Raw genomic sequence first — 26,301 nt, forward strand, 5'->3', positions numbered from 1 at the left:
CAAAATAAGTTTGCAAAATTTTACCAACATATATCCATAAACAAGTAAACTACAACAGTTTTATTTTCTCCGTAAGAGTTTTAAATTAAAACTTTTTTTTAATTTTCTCCGTAACTATTAGGCAAACAACAATGCTTCAATATACTAAATTATTTCTTTTTTAAGCTCTACAAAATGGTTGGAAAAGAAATTCCAAAATTTTAGGGTTTCAGGGTAAAAAATGGGAGAACCCCATAAGCCCCCCCCATAAGCCCCCGTTCCCATGGTCCGATCATGCCGGTTCGCGAACTCATTCGAATAAATGTAGGTTTACACGTAAATCGGTCCTGGGTACAGGTCTTACAATGAGAGCTACGGTAATAGCTTATTCCCCATATGTGTCGCTAAAATGACCTGTGTTGCTTTGTTACTGACTAAGACCAGCTGTGTTTTAGCAAGATCCCGATGATTAAAGATAGCTGAGTCCAGTTACGAACGATCAAACTTTATCGTCTCTTTTCAGAATCGAACCTATGGTGAATAATTTTGAAATATTCTGTTGATTCATGGTGAAAAATAACAGCGTGACGGATAGTCTAATAGATAATCTAGACGATCTGACAGATAGTCTAATACATGCTTTATGATTTGGTAAAATCATTTCCATTTCTAAGTGAGAGCTCAATTACAACGAAAGGCAATAAACCCATCATAGTAGGATGTGACGTTTTAAATCAAATATTGGTTGACTTTCAGCACATTTTTATTTGAATCCAGAGCACACTCGCAACGACTATAACTCCAAATTTAACTATACTTTTTATATCTAGATAAAAAGGTTACATTCGTTTAAATGCCGTTTTACCAGATGAACAATGAACTAGCTATGCAATGAAATGAATTTCTTTAATTTTACGTGAAAAATACAGTGGTTTTAAATTTAATATGTTTGTTTTACTGTAAACTAGATATTTTACTTTCAGATGCAATGCTTTTCACATAGTAACCAAAATAAAAGTCATGTGGAAAACATTAGTGTTGAATGTAATAATATCCTATGATCAAACTATTTTCTATTATTATGAGCAAATCTAGAATCAATCATACAGTCCAACGCATTGTTCGGTTAGGTCAATTTAAATCATTTGTTTAGTTAGTTTTTGATTATCAGGCATTAGTAGGTCATATATAACACCATATTACGCTTATTCTTAAGATTACACGTTAGTTTATTAAATGCTAAAGAATTATCAGTCACTTTATTTGTCAGTTACTTTCCTTACCTTTATTTTTGTACATATCAACCCCGTATCCCCTCTATAAAGTCAATACCGAGAATGAGCAAGTGAGTGGGTTGACGAAAAAGAGAGTATTAGAGTGCATGTCTGTGACATTTTGAGCGTGTTTTAAACCGAGGCTGTCCCATTACAAAAATGAAAAGATACGTTCTTCTTTTGGGATCTTGAGCTCTCTTCAAGTTCTTGGTAAAACTGTAGAGAGCGTGTAAGAGTTTCTAATGCGATTACGATATAGATTTAAAACGACTTCATTAATCGGTTTTAAAATATAATGTTTATATCTACTCCACCTAGCAAATAATTTAATTAATGGTTAAGTTAATTAAATGTCCACTTTTTTCATTTAGGTTTTAATCTAATACATATTCAGTTGAGCTTGCTAAGCTAAATTACTTATTGCACACTGCACAACTCCACCTTCGTCTTTGAAAGATTAAGTTTTATGAATTTTATTTAAATACCTTCTTGATCAGCATTGTACGTGTTATTAAATTTTAGGAAAGAAATAAAAGTCTTATATCACTTAAAATTAAGTGTTATAAGAAGTTTATTTTATTTACTTTCCGTAAATTTTATTTATAGGCCTACTTATTTTATTATTACGGTAATTTATATTTATAGTCGTTGATGAATTTACGCGTTATCAAAATGACTAATGAATAGATCCCTTGATAACGATAACATATTTTTTTTTTTTTTTGTCCTAGGACGCTAGGCACGAGCCTGGGATTGTTTTTCACATTACTTCAGGCTAGACCTAGGGGTTAAGGCATTATCACTTAGATAAATCCATTGGTGACTTGGCGGGAATCGAACCCGGGACCTCAGGGACTGAAGTCCCGCGCTCTAACCACTACGCCAGCTCACTCCCCAACGATAACATATTATGTAGACATAAAATAAATAATATCGTTAGGCACATTAAAAAACGTTTACAATGACATTGTAGTAAATGCTGACCTTTTATTTAGTGAAAATGCAACCGATTTAAAAACCTATATCCAGTAGTCACCTAACTAATATTGTATATACTTTTGAAAAATAAGTAAAACCACGTAGAATTTTAAAAATCGATTGAAAATATTCGTGTTAAATCTTCGCAGATCCGTCTGTGAACAACTCGTGCGTTATTCCACCATGTGTAAGGCTGACAGAGCGTTTTCATCCGTGGAAGCGGTTTTTGGAAAAGCTTTAGAAATTGTCCCATTCTTCAGCTGTAACGTGAGTGCAGCACTACTGGCGTTTTACACTAACCACACACATACGTGCCTTTTTCATTGTAATTTAGAATAATACGAGTTAGTGAAGCACTTTGATGGGAAATAAATTAAACTGACTCATTTTTGAAAACAACGCTAAAAAACTAACTGTTGAAAAAAAAAACTTAATAACTTTTAGAGCGATAACTTGAGGTCCACATAATTTAAGTGTCTTGAGGGTTTTATCAATATGTGTGTACTTTAAAAATATCCAAAATGTAGTAATGCATTAAATAATTTTTTCGATCCCATACTTGATGGCAAATTAGGTCTTCCGACAATATTAGCCATTAAAGTTTTGTGAATGGTTTTTTTTTACATTTATGAACGACTCTACTGCATGACCGAGCTCATTAAACATGGAACTCAGCGGATGTAATCGGACACTTGACTGATTTATGGACTAGGTTTAACCTGAGATCGTAAAATAGTACTCTCTGTACATAGCTAGATTGACCAGTATAAAATGCACCTATCTTTTTTCTATCCAGGGTGTTTCACAAAGTCCGGTAAATGATTCTGTGGGTCAAAATAAGAAAACCCATGAATGATATACTTCTCTTTTTAAGAATTAAAATGGCTGCCACACTATAATTTTGGATTGGACCAAGTTAGTTTTTCTCAAACATAAGTCACTTCTACCTTAATATACACACCGAGTTGAATAAGGATTGGTTTAAAAATTTAAGGATTACAAATGATCATGTAAAAAAAATAAATGGCTTACATCTGGCCAACAAAGTGAATTTGGGAAAAAAATCATGATTTTTCTTATTTTTCTCTTTATTTTGACCAATGTTACCATTTCCCGAAGCTGCTGTTTACTAACGGGACTCCCTGTATTTGGACAGCCTTGTTGTACAAGAGCTTAAATAAGTTATTTCACGTTGTATATAGTTTAAGTAGGTTAATGACAAGAGTTGTTTTACACACAATTGTACATCATTGAAAAACGCTTGCTGAATAAAGAACTTCTATTATTATTATTGTAATTTATTAAGTGATATGAATTTGTTAAATCGAGTTAAGTACCGTAAATCTGTTTTTGTGAACAACTCGTGCGTTATTCCACCTATAAGGCTGACTGAGCGTTTTCATCTGTGGAAGCGGTTTTTGAAATAGCTTTTGAAATTGTTCCATTTCTCAACTGTAACACGTGTGTTGTAGACACCTCGTCGATGTTTTAGTCGAGTAAATGTGTGCTTGTATGGTGATTTGTGATCAAACTAAATTGTATTATACATAAAGTAACTTCACAAACTATTTTTCATGTAACCTCTCAAAGCGACTTCCAGGTTGTTTTCTATTTAGTATGTAGCTGTGTAAGTGAGCTCAATCATAGTATATTACGATTGTGTTACTATAGGCTTACCATCGATATGTCGAACTATAGACATGAATACCTCAATAAGCTGCAACCGAATAAATCAACCGATAAGTAATTCCAATACATGGGATAGCTTACAGTTGAAGTTTACATCTGACCTTTACTCCCTGAGGAGTAAAAAGGTATTGTACTCCCTAGGGAGTAAACGAGCCATTTTAGACCCACAACGCATGAATTAAAGACTGCTGATTTGCTGAAGTACGACAACAATATATATAAACATACTGCACCCATGAGACATTTGCACCTCGTAAGGATAATTTGCATTGTTAGCAAGACTGACAAGAGTGTGGTAAGACGAGATGAGTGTTGAATTAACGAGGACTTTTATGTAGCCGCAGCCTACATACTTCCTACACCGTGTGTTGGGTCAAGGTTGTATAAATAGGAAGGAAGTGGTGCAAACTGAAATAATTGCTCCCTGTGTGAGGTTTATTTTGACGTTAATTCTCATTTTAAATTCAATAAAAGCCTTTTTAAAGCTAATAGACGGATTTTAATTAACAGAAGTTGGGACTAGGACTAGAGTCAAATTGTCCTACTTCGACCCCGACTTGTATAATATTCTTCCGATATAGTAAATCAGTGTAGAACCATGAATATTTCCATAAAATACCCCGGCCGCAGCAAACATGCAGGATAAAACAATTTTAATTTGCCTCATTAGAATTTAACCTAAAATGCCCTTAAACATATCAGATTTATTATATATTTAAATAATAATTGACTTGATGATTACTTTGGTTTGATGCAACGGGGGAAGTAATAAAGTGAGTGTTTTAGTGCTAATATATTAGTACGTAATGAATACAATTTTAAAATTGTAACGGATGTTTTTAGCATCTGGGGACGAAGAAATTCTGCCCGGGTCTTGGCTTTACCAAGAACGAGACCTACGGTAATAGCTTATCCCCATACAAGGGAAATTCACGATATTGTACTGATGAGTGCTAACTACTAACATGCACAGATGGAAACATTGAAAATAAGTACTTTTGGCTGTGTTGGCTGCTTAAACGGATGGTTACACTAAAAGTATGTAAATATAGGTGCTTAAGAGGGTGTTAATTTGAACCTAACCAGCACAATGAGAACACAGCTTTGCACTTAGGTATGGCTGCTACCCCTGTATTCATAGAGGGTGATTAACTGTGCATTTACTGCCTTGACCTCTCGACTTACAGTCAGCCTGTAACATTGTAGACATAACTAATATGTTAAATCAATCTATATATTAATAGGCAAGCATGTTTCTTTAAAACCTTTTTTCTCAGCTCTTGTGCATCGTAGGGAAAATCTACGCATACTGTTAAAAAGGTATTTTCCTGTAGGTGTGCAGAATTTCTTTATAAATTAAAATAGGCTAAAAAACACAAAAAATTATTTTAAAATTTTACAAAATTAACATGGGACTTATGGGTTGCCATGTTCGTGACAAAATAACAACGAAATAACCAAAAAATCAAAACAAATGGAAGAAATTCCAATGACATGTTTTATTTACAGCGTGTGATGTAAATAGTCTGCACATTAGATATTTTGGTCGAGTTCTCGACCACTGGACGACCTCTAGTATGAAGTTAATGCTTAAAGAACTTTTTTCATGAAAAGTGTCTTTAGAAGGCACATTTATTCCACTAAAGCATCGTCAATGTGTCTGCAACATCCATGTAACAATAGAGAATCGTACGATTTCATAACATACTTGAAAAACCACCTCCAAGCTAGAAATCCTCTAGTCTTACACTATGTGAAATTACGCACGAGTGAAGAATAAGAAATTAACAGATTCTATACCCAAGCATATTATGTAATAAACCCGTGTATAAGCCCCGTATGTATAAGCCCGTGTAATACATGTTTGAGGTATTATAAATAATCCTTCAGGAAATATAGAGTTTCAATCCGCATTTATTAGTTTGTTAGTTGTGCAGTAAACAGAAATATTAAAAACATATCATTTTTCAACCTGTAAACATTAAAACTTAATGTTATAAGAGAATACAACACTTAAAACACCTAACTTGCTTCGATCAATACTGAATGAATTGCAGTAAAAAGCATGCAGGGTTTTTTATGAGTTTTCGCTAAAAAGGGACGAGGATTGCATTTTCCTCTTTAAAACTCGTTCTTTCTTCTCATCTCAACAAGGTTGGCAAACATACGAGGTTCGATTTACTTTAGGAACGGCATTTTTCAATGAAAAGCTTCAGTGTGCTTAGCATGTGACCTGTACGTACTTTAGGTTTGATGGTTTATTTCCTTGACTGTTTTGTATAGATAATGTTTTCTCTGGTTAAATCATTATGTTATTATTTATTGTATTGTATACTCCCTAAACTGGAAATATATCGATGGAAGGTATTGCGATTATTTACTGACTATCTATTTCATTTTGAGTTTACCACAACTGTTTTTAAGGAATCGAACTCAACGCAATTCAAGGTGGGATTTAAGGCGTTGTTGGAATAATTTATATGAAAACTAAAAGTTATCGTTTAACACATATAGGGCGGGTTTCTGAGTCAGGGATTTATAAGTCCAGAACTAGGCTAGTCATGGATTAAAATTAGTCATGTACTAAAAATTCACTTTCTGAGTCAAGGATTAAGGACACACGGACTAATTTAAAGCGGGTACTTAGTTTAGTCGGAGATTAAAAGAGCTCATGATTTTCAAGGGAAATGTAGGGTAACTTGTGCCGCCATGCTGGCAACACTGTCAGTTTGATGTGCGCACAGCTGACTGCTCTGAAAAAATAAACAAACGACGATCTCAGTCAAACACCTTGGTTTTGAGGGTTATTTTTGTTTTAATTCATTTATCGTTGTAATATATTTTATTATTGTTATAAACTAGTTATATCGTAAAACTTTAAAGGTGTTTTAAAGGTAGGATTGGTGTTTCATCCTATTTCTTTTGGCTGCACTTTACGTCCTACACTCCTTCAAATTAAAATATCGGTTATTCGATTGTTTCATTCGATATATTGTTTGGATTTGTTAGGTTAGGTTAACCTTACGTAACTAACCAAACGATATAACTTATCGAATAATCAATATATCGATCGATATTTTCATTCCAATGAGTGTAGGATGTAAAGTAAAGTGCACCCACTTACTGGCCTACCCTAGCCTTTTTTTAAAAAAACTTGTCGACCAGACTAATGAAATAATCTAAATATCGAATAATCAATTATTTCATTCGGTTGTTCTTGACAACAGATAAGTTACGGAAGTCTCTTTACACACTGTCTAACTTACTTAAACTACTCTAAACTAAGTTTAGCTTTTCATCAGCACCAATCCTTGTTCTCCCAATCACCTTAAAATATTTTCTATAAGACGTGTTTAAACTGTTGCTAGACACCAAAACTAACTTTCTCAAATGACATTTTTGTTGTCAAGGCTTCCTTTGACCCCTACAATTTCATATATATCAGCAATAACCTCTACCATTTAACTTAGGGGACCAGTGGGAATTAGAGATTTTGGGTGGGGGTTAAAGCTCTTGATGTAGTCTTTCCTCAGTTCACGGCATATTGCCAATGCCACTTTAGGCACATAGCGGCATGCCGATGATTCTGAAATATTAGTTAGATCGCCGGCTTCCCGCAAAAGTGTTCCACTTGCAAAAAAGCGCAACGCTACCAACACTTTCTTCCACAAAGGTAACCTAGTTCCCCTTGTGGAAGTGCCTTCCAAACTAGGCCTTATCAATTCAATAAGTTCTATCACAGAGTTTTTTGAAAATCTATATCTATCCTTGAATTCATCCTCACTTAAGTCATCAAATGGATTGTTTTTCCGCTCACGACGAATTCGCGGCCCACGAAAACGGTAAAAATCATGATAATCAATGTAATCCATAATCACATTAAACTTTAACACACAAAAATGGCTTAGGTTAAAAGTGGACGACTAAAATTAATCCTACCCCTAGGCAGGATTAAAATCTAGTATGTTTTAGTCCGTGGACTAAAGCATAATTTCTTTAGTCCAGACTTAAAAACTAGTTCTTGACTAAGATTAGTCGCTGACTTATAAGTACTCGAATCAGAAAGACATTTTTCTTAGTCCAGTACTAAAATGAGCTTTAGTCTAAGACTAGCACTAATACCTGAATCAGAAACCCGCCCATAGTGTTTTATCCCACAATCTCAATTACCTAACACATTAAGAATGAAGTAAGTAGTAGGCTTATGTAATTTTAATTTAATTTAATGTCATTCTGGAAATTGTTGTCACAAGTTTGAAAAAAGGGTTTAAAGATTGTTTGTTAGAGCAATACAAGTTTTTTATTTTAAGTACATGCGGTTTTTAAACTTGTCTGAGAAATACAAACAACCTTAAATATTCAGTAGAATACACTTTCTACTTAGTTTAAAAGCAAAAGCGTTTGTAGTAAAAGGTTAATATATGAAGGAAGATATAAGAGTGCATTTTAGTTACATTTCGAGCGTATTTCAAAACGAGGCTGTCCCATTACAAACATGAAAAGATGCATCAAGAAAATAAGCTTTTTTTATATCTTGGGTACTTTTCAGAAAACTGTTTTTAAACAAATAATTTTAGTTCTCAAACATTTTTTGTAACGTAGCATAGATTAATAAACGTGATTGAATTCAACCAACATTAAATTGATTGATTGAGTGAGAGATTTTGACATTGCAAATAGATGTTTACAATTACAACTCGTACATTTTAGCGAATTTCCCATTTAGAGAATAAGCTATTACCACAGGTCTCATGGTAAGATCTAGACCCGGGACCGATTTACTTTTTCATTTTGAGGTCCTTAGAGGCCAAAAACACCATCCATCCGTTCAATAAATGATCTGATTTTAATGAAATTTGGTACAAACGTGTAAACCTACGTTTATTCGAACGAGTTTGCGAACCAGCATGATCGGACTATGGGAACGGGGGTTTATGGGGGGTTTTATGGGGTAAAAATTTGTTTTTCCAATTTTTTACCCTAAAAACACAAAAATTTCACAATTTCCTTCCAACCATATTGTTTATGGATAAATTTTTATCAAATCTTTTCCATTTTATAAATTTTATAAGCTATCAATATTTCAATAAAATCACACCTCAATACATTCCCTGGAGCAGTAAACCTAAGTACTCATTAAAATTAATGTTATTTTAATAGGAAATAAATCTGACAATTTTAATGGTATATTTGAGTAGAAATCCAGCCAGGTAAATGGAAATTTGCTTAGTCTGCAGGTTTGCTGTGGTGGTGGTATTATCCTCCTTGAAATGTTATAGGGAGGTATTATTTTATTATTTGGGATTTTTGAGTGAAATAAATGCAGCTAATAGGATGCATGTGTTACCAGCTGCCAGTAATATGATTTTGATGGTCGTTTACATATTTTTAAGCCTCACAATACGTTAATGCTTGACAATCCAGTGTAAAATGACAAAACGATTCCAGCGTCAATTCATCAACGGATATGAAAAACTCATCAGGGCGCTACCATTGATTTAAAACATGAGTGTTGCAGCTAATTGCATTTAGATGGCATTTTCCTAAATTTTATCAAAATTGATAAAGTATTGCAGTTAGTAAAGTATATAGTAAGTTTCAGTGATTGACGAAATGGAAAAAATTGTGACAAAACTGGCTTAGGCTCGTCCTCCACTCATCTCCCCACATACTTGGCTTAAAATACCTACTTTGTATGGTCGCCATATAATAAGAAAGTATTACAAAAATATGTTATTACTAAATCGAGCCTAAAGTATTTAACAAGCTTTCGAGCCTTGATTATAAAAAATCCGTAGACTACTTGCCATAAACCGAAAGAAGGGGATTCTGTAAAAAAAATATATGTAGTACAATAAAACTATCTTTACCAACGAGAAATGTTGTGAATCAGGGGGTGGACTATTTTTATTTTGCAATATGTGTATTTTATTTTTTCTTCACAGAAATTGGACGTAGATTAGAAGATACTCAATGTTAGATTAGAGAAACAAAGTTTGCTGTCTGAGGTTCCAGTGTTTAACATATTTCGTCTTTTTAAATATCATATAAGCCAGTAGGGTTTTTAAGAACCTCCCCACTACATGACCGTGTTCATACAACATGGAGAGCTCAGCTGATGTTATTGATTAGTTGACTGATATATGGACCAGACCTTGCCCTCGTAAAACACTGATCTCTGTACATAATTGACTAGGAAGAGCTAAATCCTTCGGCGGGAAATACTGAACCTGATATTTGGTTGCCTTCTTAACAGATTTACAGTTCAGTTTACACTTACAGTATTCCATAAGAAGAATTTGTAATTTGAACTACAGATATCAATAGTATCAAAATGATAATTTCGAAAAAAAGAAAGTTCAAAGTTCTGCTATGTTTTTATGGTTTTGGGAGTTTACATTTCATTAAATTAATGTTTGTTCACTACAAACATTCTTCTAGTAATATGTGGAATTCACATAGTTCACCTTTCGTCCTTAATAATACAAATATGGGAATAAACCTGGTTTGATTGACATCATGTATACAACAACGAAACACAAAAGAGGACATGAAAGCGTTATATTAAAAGGAAATGCGGGGGCAAGTAAATAGAGATGAAAAATGAGAACATTTCTGCTACATTCTAAGCGTATCTTATAGTGAAGCTGTTCCATTAGACGTATAAAAAGGTGAATCAAGAACTCACACTTTTATTTGGTAAACATTTTTTGACATACACATGTCCATACTAAGATCTGATGTGGATTTACAAGCAATTTTCATTTACAAAGTTACCAACCTACTTCGGGTATAATAGTTATTGCATTTCAAAATGATCAAACTCGGTCGTTGAAAAATCTCAATATTCTTATAAGGTGAATGTTAAATTTATTCATACAATATTTCAAACACTTTATAGCTGTATGTTAGATGTAATTAAATTTCCAAACTGACGGATGGTGTAATTGATGTATATAGTAATATGAGTCCTCATCCTGTCTATTTAATAGAATTAGCTGATTTTATTTTTCAGTAGTGGCATTAACTGTTTTCTCAAATAGTCAAAGGCAATGAGTGGTATTCTAGTAACAGATGATAACATTTTGTTTACACTAATAATACTATTATGGTTACTATTTTCTCCTATTTTGACTTTAGTAGAAAACCCCGATTAGTTATAAACTAAATAATATTTGTTATACATAGTCAAAGAGTAATAGTCTTCATGATTATTTAAAAACGTAATTGCGGTTTCGAAATTAATAAACTACACTGCAAGGAGATCTTCGTCGTTTTGCAAACCCACACTTTTCCTACAGCAAAATTTAATTATTATCATGTACCCAGAAAAATATTATCTATATTTGTTAATTTCTATCGAATTTCCTCACAATTGTTTTACTTTTATATTGATTTAATATTATGAATACATTTTCGGGCGTAGTGAAATTTGTACGTTAGGTGGAGAAGATAAAACACTGTTGCAAGAAATACGACACAGGTTTGTACTCTCATATAATTACTCTCTGAGGGAAAACATGCGTTTATCCGACCTCTAAAACCCAACACACTCTGCCATAATTATAATAGGCCTAGCTAGAGCGAGATTGAAGCATTGTTTAAATTCACAATTCCAAAACAATACTAAGAAAAATCATACGAAGGATTATATGATAAAAGGAATAAGAACTGGCAGAGAGTTTTAATTAACTGATAAAAACCAGATGATTGCGTTAAAAATGGTTTTGGTTTGCTCTATAGAATGTTTAAATGTATTTTTAATTAAATATATAGACAATTTTGATTTCAGTTTAGGTACGAAGCAACATGATTTTACCCTTTCAAAATGTAAAACAGAATGATTCTCATACATTATTTTATTCATATAGGAATAAAACCAATCGTTATTACTTCAAGAGGTTTATGCACATTAAAATTTATTACCAAAATAAACCAACGTTTCATAGAGTGTCTAAAAAATGTAAAATAGTTTTTGCGTGCATGGGCGATCTACTATATTTTTCCTGAAGCGGTTTGAATCTCGTGATATCCCGATTCATATAAACAAGGTTAGGTAGACGTATGAAGTCTTATTATAATGTGAAAGGCATTTCGTTTATATAAAACTGTATGTAGATACTAGACTGTGTTTTTATATTATACTTTTCTATTCTTAACCGCTTTAAGATAAAAAAGTATTGTTATGAAATATTAAAAATACTATAATTCGATGCTGTTTGATTAAGAAAGCTATTTTCACTAATAATGTAAATAAATAAATATATTTTGGAATTTATAACTACACACATATACCTCCATTTCCCCCTGAAAAGAAGTTATACAAAAATACTATGTAATAATCTACAATGATGAAATTCTTGCTATAAAGGTACTGAATGTGAATAAATTTAGTGAATGTAGAATCTAATATAGCTTTCTTTTATATACCTGCACTCGCTGAGGCAAAATATACGCCCGAATTCCCAATAAAGACAGAAAATATAGTCGGCAGAACTCTATTGTAGTGTTTTATTTCAAACTTTATCTAAAAATAATACATGCATAACAATATCCTATCTATTGTTAAGTGGTTCAGTAACAACGTCAATAAATCTTTAAAAAAATAATATTGTTCTTTGATTAAATGAAGAAAAAATCTGTCACACAACTTGTTTTCTCAAATTATACATACAACAGGCATTATATTCATCCCATCTTAAATCCATAGGGAAATATTGTACAAGTTTGTGCATGCATTGCAACTTAAAGCTAGCCACAAAAATATACTGTTTCCATTACAATGTAAATTACTCCGAGTTATATTGTACTTTGTTGTTTTTAAGTCAGCTAAAAAAATAGTTTGAAACTTAACAATTTAAAAATATTAAAATTTAAAATTTAAAAATATTGTGTATTTTTTGTGTGTTTTGAGTGTACAGTGTACAAAACACTAAATCGCATCTAATATTATCAAGAATAGAATATATTTAATTAAATAATACTCATACAGACCAAAAATAGAAGTATCAATATTAATCTAAATCGTAGACCACTTATTCCCATTTTTTTTATATTCGTCAAATAAAATAAATTAGTTAACTATTAATAATATGTAAAATATGACACTGACAGTTGGACATCCATGTGGATAATGGAATGCCTTAAAATAAGTGCTGAACAGTTTTTATAACATGATTAATATATGTCTTCCCAATCGTGCAAAGCGTGTAAAACTCTAACCTTACAATGTATGGGACCGTGTAAAAAATCAATTCTATTAAATAATATTTCTATCAACCAAAAATGTAATTAATAATTTTAATCCAAGCCATAGACTACTGGCTGAGCTATTTTTATTCACATCATTTCTTCATAATTTTTAAAAATTAAATAGTTTATTAAGCTATTCCACCAATGGACAATAAGACACGTTTTGCCTTTTGTACGAAATAGGGAAAATATTATGTTGCAAATAATAATATGAAAGTTTTTTTTTATAATAAAATAGACATATCAATCTAATTTTGTTCATTTTTTCAACTCAAACCTAAAACTTCCCAAGCAGGAGCAGTTTAAGTGCAATCCGTTGGTTTATATTTCAGTTTATCGAAAGCAGTTTGTATTTGGGACAGTACAGTAGTTTTCCTCGTCAGATCGTCTAGAAAAGTAATATAAAAGCGTTTTATAAAGATGAGTAGCGAAGGTCAATAGGTAATAAATAGGGTAAAAGGTATGAAGGGAGACATTAGAGTGCATTTTAGTTACATTTCGAGTGTACCTGAACGCAAGACTGTTACATTAGATATATGAAAAGGTGAATGATATCTGCTGTTTCTTGCTTGTTGGATTTTTATTCATAGAATTTATTTATAATCTGAAATTGCCGAACGAAATATTGATATATATATATGTGTGTGTGTATGTGTCTTATCTAAAAAATACATTTTAAATTCCAGTTCTTAAACACATTTTTTGGTTCTTCACCAATTTGTAAGATAGTGTCAGTATGAATAAAGTTTCATTAAATTGAAGGGTAAAAAAATATTGTAAGGTTGTTGGAAAGCACGTATACATGGCTGTACTTGCCAAATGGGAATATGTAAAAGGTTGAATTTACAGTAGTTAATAATGAATTGTATCTTGAATTAAATTATATATTATTCCATTTATAAATTGCCTTTTGGTCATTCCAGTAATTTTTGTAAGATAGTGTCAGTATGAATAAAGTTTCATTAAATCGAAGGGTAAAAAAAATATTGTAAGGTTGTTGGAAAACACGTATACATGGCTATACTTGCCAAATGGGAATATGTAAAAGGTTGAATTTACAGTAGTTAATAATGAATTGTATCTTGAATTCAATTAAATATTATTCCATTTATAAATTGCCTTATCGTATATAATAATGTTTTCATTTGAATCGTTGTGTTGGTTAAGAATTCAAATGTTTATCCGGATACAGGTCAAGTGTGTGTTTAGTTTGAACTCCCATTTTCCAAGAGCGAGTAATTATTTAAGAGTGCAAACCTTTGTCGTACTTCTAGGAACAACGTTTTACCATCTCTCTCCGCTCAAAAACTGTTTGTTGCTCTTAAAACTGTTTGTATACGCTGTACTCTTAAACACATAAAGGGTAATGATTTACTATAGAAAACTATTACGAGAAGAAAACAACTTACACAAGTAGACTTCTCATCCCATTGTAAAATTTGAAACGAATTTTTAGAGTCTAGTTCATGTACGGTGACATTGATCACTAGTGTCGACGAAATTTCGTTTCCATAATTCTAGGATTAATTTTATGATTTGTGCTTTACTGTTTGGTTATATAATTAGGGGACGAGTTATTGTTTATTATTAGATTGTTTTATTTTACCAAACGAGGCTTTATTTTACTGAAATAATAAGAACACTTTGTAAACAAAACACGACAAACGGACGGAACTAACAATAAAATTGGCTTCAGCTGTTCCATAAGGATGAGAAAAACTAAGGGAGTCTGTTTTTTCTATGAACTCCAACAAAGGTTTTTAGGCTAATGAAGTACTAATGTTTTTATGTATAAACGTATGCAACGTTTCAAAGGATTAGTTTAAGAAATGCATCAACATTTATTTGAATATGAAGTTATAAAGATACCATTCTAGTGTAATATACGTACGTTACAAGGCCGATAATATGTTTTTGTTAATTTCCTTCCCTTTCGAAATTACAGTCAAAAATAAAGAAATTACCATTCAAACTTAATGCACAGTGAAATATATTTTATTTTTAATTACACTCTGTTTCACGACGAATAAGTTATTGTCATTTGAGGACTTTTTCAATTTATGTTAAATTTAAAAACTGAAATATGTGTGTAAACCGATATAATAATCCTGTTAAAGTATTACCAGAAGAGATTAAAAACTCCGGAATCACCGGCTTTCCATTACAACCGGTGTTTCAATTCTTCAAAGTTATTCCTATTTTGAGAATGTAAGCTTTTGTTCTTCCATAACGTTGGTGGACATAAACATCACCGGTAGAACGAATATGCTTTCCATTTAGTAGTTCATTTAGTAGTTTCTATGGTCGTTCACGTACTTAGAACAATATGTAGGCTTCAGAAAAAAAAACTGCCTCAGACCCAGGATATTTTGATTATATATGGCAAATGTAATTCTAAACTAGCCTAAATATAAATGATAACACTGTTTTTGGTCTATAAAATTCAAAATGAACAAAATACACATTCTATTCACTAAACCAAATTCTATCCTTGGAAGAAAATGTATCTCATACGTTAACCTACGTTGTTTATATGCATAAGGAAAGAACGAAATTGAAATGACTTGAAAGAAACTCCATCCACCTTCCAAGCGGATACTCATATTGCATATTACTTCTTGTTTGTATTCAATCACGCTCTTGGTTACCTTAAACATTGATTGAAACAATGTATTTGAAATAATAAAAAATAATTAACGTGTCTGTGATGTTATAAATACAAAATATTTATCAACATAAATAAATTGTCAGTTACAATCCTTTCAACTGACCTAGTGAAATGATAAAACAATTTCATTTTATATATTCATTTAACAATATTTTTGTATATTGTATTTTATTGTACTGTATCTTGAATGGATGAGTAAACGTATACCCGATCATGAGGACTTAATTACGCGTGCTCTTGAAGAAAGACTTTTCATAACGTTTCTTTTACTTTATATTTTACTTAGAAGTGAAAAAAAGACTTAAAGGACCCATATGAAGTTGGCTTTCTATCGGTTATCCACCAATGCGGGTAGCTGCAACTTATAAAATGTTATGTGCTTCCGGACACATCTTGGATGAGTAACGTTTGGGCAGAAACTGAGATAGTATTTGATACATTTCGTTTTTTAACAACTAGACAATGTATATACAAAAAATCGATTTCCGTAGTTTATTTTAGTCAAATATAATATATTTGAAGTTTCACAACAAGAATAAAAATGTAATAACAATCATTCGGTATACGCTACAGTTAAATATGAAGAAAATAACTTTTAAAACATCCAAGGCAATACGACAGTGAGGTTTGTTTTCCTCGGGTTTCAGTAATGTCACTTATTTCCCCGTTTACTCTGCCACAGGCGGTTCTCTAGAGTAATGAAGATGAATGGAGAAACATGGCCTGCCGTTGTAATCTCTACTTTTTCTCAGAGTCAAATTCGACAAATTCTTTGCATGATCGTTATTATTGTCACCTAAATAATTTACTTTAACATAATTTACACAACAAATCCACTCCAAAAAGGGTAACACCTAATAACACGTTTAGATTATATACATAGATGATTATACATTTCGTATCTCTTCTGGTTGTGTAAATAACAAACAACCTAATTTTCATATATCAAATAGTGTTAAGCCCAAATAAAATGCATTTAAACATATTAATAAAAAATTTTAATAAAAAATATGGCGCCATTTTGAAACGTAAAAGGATCATTAATAAATGTTTTCGCCAAATTGTTTGTTTATTAAATACCTTTAAAATGATGTACAACATGACATATGTTTATATTTGAAAATTCTGAGATTCAGTTACCCTAATTTTTTTTGCTCAACCTGTATCGGGGAAAAAGTTAAAATTATTTTTACGTTATTCCTTGAGGTCAATTTAGTGGGAAATAATTGTTTTCAAAAGCCGTTATTCCATAATCAATTTGAGCCAACTTACGTGGGACACCCTGTATAAGGTGCATAAAACGATAATGTAAGAGCAAAATATTTAATTAACATATACATTCTTTCCCTATTGTACATTACCAAACTTTTTGTTGAAGAAGAGTAGTTTATATTAAAATTATAAGGTTTAGTTTAAAACGCTAAATATTCTTAAAGCTCAGACACAATATTGATTTTAAATATACTTAACTGAACATGTTACTAAGCCACAAGACCTTAAACCTCCAAATACAGAGATAAAACTAAATAATGAACAAAAGACTTAAACAACAAAAGTGTCGTGGGAGGAAGTACTTTGTCGTGGGAAATTTCGTGGCTACAGTTGGCAGCATTGCTCACTTCATCACGTGCCAGAGACATAGCCTCGTCTCTCAACTCGTTTGTTATGCTGAATTTAACCTCTTATTCTCAGACCTCTGGGTAATTTATATTATAAATTGCACTCTCAAGCACTAAGCACTTTCAAGTTTGAACTGATGGAAATTATAAATATACTCTGCAAAAGAAGGTATCTACCAAATTTATCGTCAGATTCAAGAACAATGGTTGATCGACAGATCAGTTTTAATTTAATTTTTTGCAATCACCTACTTATTATGTTCCAGTACCTAAAAATATACTTGTGTAAAGGGTTTCAGTACTTAAAAAAAAAATTTTAATTTTTTGTACCGCAGCCATTTTTTAAAGACATTTTTTAAAAATATTTTCTAATTAATTTATGAATACATCAGCTGCTTTGAATCATTTATTTACAAACGAGTGCATTTAAATTCATCCTTCCTTCAACATAATTTTACCAACAATTGGTTAATTTAAATTATTCGTTATATCTCTAAGATTTTTTAATCCTCTTTCAAGGCCATTAGGACAATATAAATATTTGTTTTTTTAGCACTTTGTTTAAAAGTGATTTACGCAACTCTATTTCATGAATTACTTTTATAGCTAAACCAAATTTTGATAAAAAATTTTAAATCAAACGAGAAGTTCAACAATATCTAAGCTCTAGATCAGTACGAGATTAAAGCATTCCCTCACAAGATTAAAGTTTGGGTTAAAGTAAACTTGAAGGTCTTAGAACAATACTTTCGGCCCTGCAAGTGTATTTGATAGTAATTTTAAAATACTTTAATTTGATTTATAACTGTAAAGTTTTGAAATCTTGAGTTATGCACTTTCTCAACTCAAATTTCCAGTAAGAGCTAAAACTATTTGATGCGTGTCTTAAAAATATGTTAAACCTTATATTTAAATTAATTTTGTATAAGTGTGTGTGGTCAAAATATTTTGCTGTCAAACAAATTCAAACGTTCAGTTAACCCCTATACAATGGAGAATATTGTACAACTATGATTATAATTGGTTGAGCAAAGATCGACTTAACAAGCAGCAATTTGGCAAATTAAAGCGGTAACGCTGTAAAATGTGACGCTGAAATTACGCAAATTGAACACTTAAGCTCCGTCTGGCGGCAGAAACTTCAATTACTACGTTTTGTGGGATATGAGTGACATATTGTAATCTTTTATAACCTCTGCAGGTGTTCTACATGCGAGGTATGGATATTGATGTATTTAAAGTTGAATTTGTAAAGTGTAGATTTAATAAATCCTTAATAGTTAAATATTTCATATTAAAATCATAACCATAACGTATCTAAAATCCTCCAAAAGTAGTACATTTTTTCCTATTTATTTGTATTTCAGTTGTTGTTTTGAGATGCGGTCATTTTTCTCCGTTTATGTACTACTAGGATTTAAAATACTAAAACCTCGAGAAGCTTTAGGTTTTTTTTTCTTTAGCATGTAAGCTATTCACAACACCTTAAAATCCCTTTGTACTGATGCAAGGTAATTAATATTTCCCTGCCAAGTTTAATTCCAGATCACTTAACAGAAGGAATGTCTACAACTAACGTAAGAGTTGTAAGGAGTGCCGTTAAAATTTTATATATTTCCTAGTTTAATGTCTATAGTACAGTTTATTGTATATTGCAGGTGGTGATTCAAGAACTTACAGTGTCTCAGTCTACAGATCTGGCGGAGAAACAGTGCAAACCTTTGGACGTCACCAGCTTTGATAAGGTATGTAGGGGTCCAACAAATGCCACTATTACTTACCTTAGCAGATAGTACTACACCATCGTCACATTCACTTAACCATTTTCCAACGTAACCATTTCAATCGTTATTGGGCGTATTAAGGCTACACCTTAGAATGCATTGGATCTGTGATACCTACCTAAAGACATTGTAAATAATATTTTGTTAACGACCATGGATATTTTTCAATTTACCACGCAGTAATTAACTCATTAGATGCTGAAAAATTGCCTAATAATCGTCCTTCTGACCAGTGTAAAGTAGCATTACAAGACCATCCTGAAAAAAGTATAATAATATATGATAGCCCTTAGCTGATGAAAATAAAATAACCCACTGAACTTAGGTATTGTGACATGATTGTTTTAAAAGTTTACTGTCTACATGAACTTACAGCTTTTAAACTTGAGGTTATTTCGTGTTAATGCAGGCAAAGTGATATTTAAAACTCAAAGGGAAAACCCCATTAAATATTTATTACTGGTGAGTCATACAACATGTACGATACAAGTATACAGAACATTACAAACCCATTGACATTGTATAGTGTCCACAACATGTTATGTTTGCTGTTTAGGAAATTATTTAGCCTATCTTAGGACAGAGGCATCCTAAAACCCAAGCCATGTCACTTTATAATAAAACGAAAAACAAGTACTTAAAAATATTTAAAAAAGATGTACCTAACTATCGAATTACATTGCAAACTTCATCGAATTAACAGTTAATTGAACTTATAATAGGTAGGGAATGGTAGGCTTTTGATTTATTTGTATTACTTTTAAGTTAGCGGTCGATTCCCAAAGTTTTTACGTCCCAGAAAACGTACAAGGGTGGGCGGGAGTAAAGTTTGGTCGTTTAGATAAACTGTTTGACATTGCGATATGGTGCGAATTTATCACTGGACAAAACGAGTCTTTGACCTCCGTATTTTGTCAGGCTAACGGTTATTGGGTTGGTATTTATGTTGTTAAGGATGTTAATTACAGATGTTAAATTGGATAGTAGTGGTATAATTGTTCAACTTGCTTGACATATTATAGATAATTGAAGGGGTTTACATTGAAGATGATTCTATTATATTCAACTGATATGCAATGGTCATATCAGTTGAGATGAAAATACACGTATGAAATATAATTTACATAGGTATTGTATTTTTTTTTTTTTTTTTTTTTAATTTGTAGCCTACATTCTACTTTACGGTTAAAACTAATATAAATTTACCTCCGAAGTCGACTATTATTATGCTACATAGAACTTATATGAGTGTTAAAGGACAGTAAAACCCTTTGTTTAGAGATTAATATGGTGGAATATTTTTCGATCAAGTATTGTTATACGAAAAATAAACCCCACGTACCCTATATACAGTATCAAGACCTGAAACTGCTGTCTAACTAGTTAAGGTTTAAACTATACGACAGAACTTAAAACCACTCACCCACTCACCATAGGTTATTAAATTGAGACACAACTAATTAACATATGAATTTGGAGACACATATTTAAATGAGGTTCCACAGAAAGTACTGTTTAATTTGCTGAACATTGACATTCCGAAAAACTAATATCAGAATCTAATTAGGCATAGGATTTAAAAAACGAATAAATAGCACGTGTCTTACAAATAATTAATTTTAAAAATATAAAGAACTTTATTATTGAAGTTAGAAATGTGTTTCGAACTGAAATTCCTCCTTGCATAGCTTTACTTCTCATTATTTCAAATGAATACGAATAAAAATGAAGGAGATTTTAAGTTACAGGTGCGTCGAAAGCTAATTTCGTGTCTACATTGGAGGGACAACCCGCTGTTCCTTATATTATTGCAGGAATCCGGGAATTAATAATCTTCCAGTTCTTTTTATTACAAAAATTTTACTTTGAAATTTATTTCTTGAGTAAAGAATTTAATATTCAGGGTTTTAAGTATTCTGTTATTTTTTTCTGCATGATTAATTCACATTTTATTGAAATTTCACAACTTTTTATTACAAAAGATTGTCGAAGTATTTTGTTTTGAATTATTTTTCCTTAACTTCAGTAAAATATACTTCAGCAAATCAACTTTAAAAGCTTAAAGATTAGTATAGGTGTTTCATAAGCAATAGTTTAACATAAATAAGCAGTGGTAAGGATGAAAAAGTAAAACGTTCTCTTAATGTCGCCTAAAAAGCATACAAATGTGAAAACAATATTGGATGTAACGCACGTTTCGTTGAAACTGGCTTCTGCCAAGTCTTATTGTATTGTTCAGTTATACTCAGTTTAAAATACGTATCTCATATGGGACTTTATTTAGTAAACTTGTTTAGAAAAAATATTGTTAAACTTTGCATAATATTTAAGAATATTTAAATATTTATAATTAGTCCGAGTAAAATGTAGTACATCTGGAAAACATTTTAAAACCAAAGTCAAATACTGTATTAGTAAGCAATGCGGTATATATTTAAAGTAGACGAAATAGTATGGTAAAATTAAACCCCGTAGACACAAAACTGTTTGTGTGAAGCATTTTACTCACAGCATTATTTTACCAATAATAAAAGGGTATCAAATGAAACAGGAATGTATAAATTTAACAGTATGAAAACGAACCAATTTTAAAATACTTTCACTGTAACTCATTGAATAGTTCTAGTATAAAATGTAAATTTGAAAAGTAAAATATAAGCTGACTGTGATTTAAATCATTTAAACATGGAGCCAATAAAAGTATAATGTAAAGTAGACTGGTGAACAAGTCAGGTTTCAGCGAATTTATAATAAAGGGAACAAGCTATTACCGTATGTCTCATGGTAAAACCTAGACCTTTTTCCGTTTTGATGTTACCAGAGGCCAAAAACACCAACCATTCAAATTCATATAAATTTATTGATTGGATTTTAACTAGAATATATCCTTGATAAATGTCATTTTATTCCCTAATAAAATTATGTACCGTGAGAACTTAGGTTTGTTGCTACAGGGGAACTAATAAAGGTATCTTACATCCCCCATGACGTCATCAAAACAAGCGAAAGTCACTCACCGTAAAGTTACTGTGAAAGAATCACATGATTATTACTAATAACCTATCAGCTGATTCAACAATGCCTTGCAAACGTGTCGGATCCTGGTCAGTCTTCGTCTTTGCGGTATAGCGTACGCAACGCGAACGTTCGAGTAGTTGTTTTGATTATTCTGTGAATATTTTGTGTTAGATAGTTTGTGTGAAATGGCTGTCGTGATGACGTAGAATTATGAAATTAATTAGTCGATGTGAGCTCAGTATATGTCTTGTCAACTTTAGAGTTCAGAAACAAGTTCAGTTGAAAACATGTTGAATAAGGTGAGTGCTTGGTTGAAATCGTTGGTTTTACGTAAAATTAATTTTCTCAGTTTTATATTATCATATTAACATTTTGTAAAATTGCATATTACTTATATTTATGCATATTTTTCTCCTACATTAAGCTATGATTGTGTTTTAAGATGAGGTTGATTCTTAAATGTACAATTTAAATCTATCAAGTGTTTGTAGGTCTAACGTAGACAACATTGGTTTCATTACAAGTATGCTTTTGAATCGTGAGTGTTTAAGAATCAATTGATAGTATTCTCGTTGAGCCAACTTGAGTTCGCAATACTGTCTGGTAAGACCTATTTTGTCGGCGCGGACCTGTACGTCGCGGATGAATACCTCGATTCGATTGTTGTTTCTTTCGTATGCTAAATTAACAAGAAGCATGAATTACGTAGTTAGTAAGCTAATGATAGTAAGGTTAGTGTCACATAAAAAATAACAGCTAGAAAAGAAATATGGTTGTTTAATCAAATTAATATTAATAATTTTGATTTAGGTAAGTGACGTATTATTTAGACCAAATTATTTAATTTATTTATTTACCAAATCAGCGTTCTTTCGTCAAGTTTCATTATTATTTTCTCATAAGACTATTTGAAACCAAAAGTGATCAGGTTTAGTCCATAAAAAATACGCATTCAATGAATAAATAATAATGCATATCATAAACAACGGACTATACTGTACAGTATATAACGTAGTTAGTGTTAATTTCTCACTTGAGCTTATATTAACCTGGAATTATAATTGGAACTTATAATTTTGCACATTACTCAGAGCGTTAGGAATTAAAAGTTTTTAAAGAATCGACTAATAAGTTTATAAGTTTGTGCAAAGATTTGAAAGTTCTGTAAGTTGGACGACTGAGAACCGCAAGCTGGACTGAGAGTTGAGACTTGTGATTTAACTCTGCGACTCAAACTTATAAACTACAGTTGGAGCTTTTCAACTTTATGTCGCTATTATTTTGCTTCTCATTGTCTACAATTCGTCTTTTAAACTATTATTTAATTATTGAAACAGTAAATTCCTCCAGTTGTTAATTTATAAGTAGGTTTCTGAGTATATTTTTACTCGAATAGTATTAAGAAGGTAGGGATCTTAAGAAAAGTCATTTTCGTTAAACGTGTTTCTTAAAAAACTGGACACCGTTTTTTACATTGACGTCTTTTCTTTTACAGTCTTTTCTTTTTTACGTTGAAACATGCTTTAGAACTTCTATTAATTTCATGCGCAACCTTCAAAGACAATTTACTGGTACGCTATCGCAGTCCAGGAAAAAGTAATGTTTTTGCTGATAAAATCGTATTTTTAATCAACTTAATAAACGTTTTATGACGAAATCTTCTCCATACATGCAACTTAATTGGTAATTTACTTTGCCTAAAAGAAATATAGGAAAAAAAACGGACGAAACATTTAGTGGTTAGCAAAAAGCTCAATTTCACTACCACAAATATTTTCTTCAACATTAAGTAAAGATATCCGAATAAGACTTAAGCTTTTGGATTTTCAATATAACATTTAATCGAATCTATATTGTTTAGTAACGTAACAGGGTTTAAATGAAAATTAACACAATATTTAATCAGAATTAATCATTATAACACAGTCTGTTTGGTATTGACTTTACCGTAAAGTTAATAATATTATTGGACGAGGAAAAGTTCGCCGGAAACGTTGCAAGTTTAATAAATGTAGAAACACGATGTTACTGGAGAATTTATGAATCTCTCGTCAATTAAAAAAGTTTAAAACATCCAGCGATCAAAATGCGCTTTGAATTTCACTAATATACCGGTTATGTGAAGAGAATCAAACGTTTTACTTTAGGATATTTTAAACTGCCGACTTTCAACATTTCAACCTTTCTCTACCTTTGGATAAAATTGTTAAACAAATTAAGTTATTGACTTTATATGAGTTATTTTACAACCATATCATATGTATAGACGATATTTCAATCTATATAATCAACCCTAATCGTAGAACTAATTCTGTAAAAAAATTGTAAGCACATCTACACCATGTGCATCATGGACAGAAAAATTTTAAGTGCCTTAACACAAAATCTGAGCTAGTAAACCTGTGAAGACAATATGGTAATACTTAAGGGTGCTGTTTACTCGTATTTTTAGCGTGGGAATCATGTTAACTGTTGATGTCAAAATTATACAAACGGTGCTATAGAATGTACAATAGTTGCGCAGATTTAATGTTAAAAGCTACTGATAGTCTTTTCTTCCGTGTATAGTGGGAGGAGGGAAATTTCTACAAGTATTTAACAGTTTTGTTACGTTGATATAAGGAGGAAATATCTAGAAGGACGGAAATTCATAAACAATTTGTTGAAAAAGTTTTTAATCTTACCGTTGATTATCCAACTGTAAGTACTCTTGATTATGATTGTTAATTTACACAAACTTGACGTTTTAGGTTTATTATTTTCATAAATTAATTTGTTTCTGATACGGGTGTTACTTTAGTGCATATTTACGTTATATTGAACTTGAAATAACCTATAACAATTGAATCTAAAAATCGCACACAGTAAAAGCAACAAACAAGTGTCGCATACTTGCTCAATGCTGACAAAGAATGCATAAAACAATAAAAGGTCTGCACGTTGACTTATCAAACTGACATCTGTTTTATATCGTGACGGATATGAGATCTGAGGATGGAGTATAGTCATATCTTTCTCAATATTAAATATTGCATACGTCAGCGCAATATGGCAATTTTGCAGTTCTCTTATCTAGTGCATTTGTTAGTAGATTACTTAATGATATGTTGTTCTTTCATGGTTGAATGAATTATTGTAAATTAACTGTATTGCCATGAAGAAGTAGTGTGTTTAAAAATGACACCTATTTTGCCCTTTATGGTAGTTCCATTGGCTAGAGCATAGCATTGAAGGTGGGCAATAAGAATAAAATATTGGAGGAACTATTTAATTTCTAGTATTAGTTGAGACTAGAGGACGAAAGAGTTTCTCTAGTATTTTCTTTCTTATAGACTTTTACATCATAGAATGCTGGGTTTGTGCTAGGACACGTTTCACATTACTTCAGGGTCGTGGCATTATAACATGGATTAAATCTACTGGTTAATAGCTGGATTTGAGCCCAGGACCTCAGGGACCTAAGCCCTACTCTACCACTAGACTTTATTTTGTCCTAGGACGCTAGGCACGAGCCTGGGATTGTTTTTCACATTACTTCAGGCTAGACCCAGGGGTTGCGGCATTATCACTTGGATAAAATCTTTTGGTGACTTGGTGGGGATCAAACCCGGTAATTATTTGGCTCATGGCTTAGAGCGTCACTTTTTGACGATTTATTTAGCAGAGTTGTTACGATTTGTTGATATATAGGGTGTAATATTGAGGGAAGCGGATTTATTTCACTCCCCAAAGTGAAAGAGGCAAAGCGAGAAATTCTTTTACTTGTAACAATGATCGATGCTGGTTGGATTACATGCCAAATGGGCCAATCGGACCCCATTCAAAAGACTAATGGCTTGATGGGTTTTGTGAAAAAGCTGCTACATTGGAAAGGTGGTTCCACTGTAGCCTCAACTCTCATTGGATCATATCCAAGGTAATCGCTGTATGAGAAAAGAGAGAAGGCAACAATTAACGAGAATAAACTCTAGATACCAAATAATAACTATTTACATTGTTCGTAAATCCACTAACAAATCTAAATTTCAATGTTTCGCAGT

General features: G+C 31.8%; 1 protein-coding gene across 3 annotated transcripts in view; it reads left to right on the top strand.

The window, feature by feature from the left end:
* LOC129002299 (collagen alpha-1(XVIII) chain-like) overlaps positions 1 to 26,301 on the top strand; it is a 392,307-nt gene that overhangs the window by 64,578 nt on the left and 301,428 nt on the right. For all 3 annotated transcript variants that reach the window (XM_054429992.1, XM_054429990.1, XM_054429991.1), the window contains exon 5: positions 19,118 to 19,204. In XM_054429992.1, coding sequence (XP_054285967.1) covers positions 19,118 to 19,204 — 87 coding nt within the window. The remainder of the gene's footprint in view (positions 1 to 19,117; positions 19,205 to 26,301) is intronic.

This window comes from Macrosteles quadrilineatus, unplaced genomic scaffold (genome assembly GCF_028750875.1).
Source record: "Macrosteles quadrilineatus isolate MER2022 unplaced genomic scaffold, UCM_ALF_1.0 Scaffold_9__3_contigs__length_116548681, whole genome shotgun sequence".
NCBI lineage: Eukaryota > Metazoa > Arthropoda > Insecta > Hemiptera > Cicadellidae > Macrosteles > Macrosteles quadrilineatus.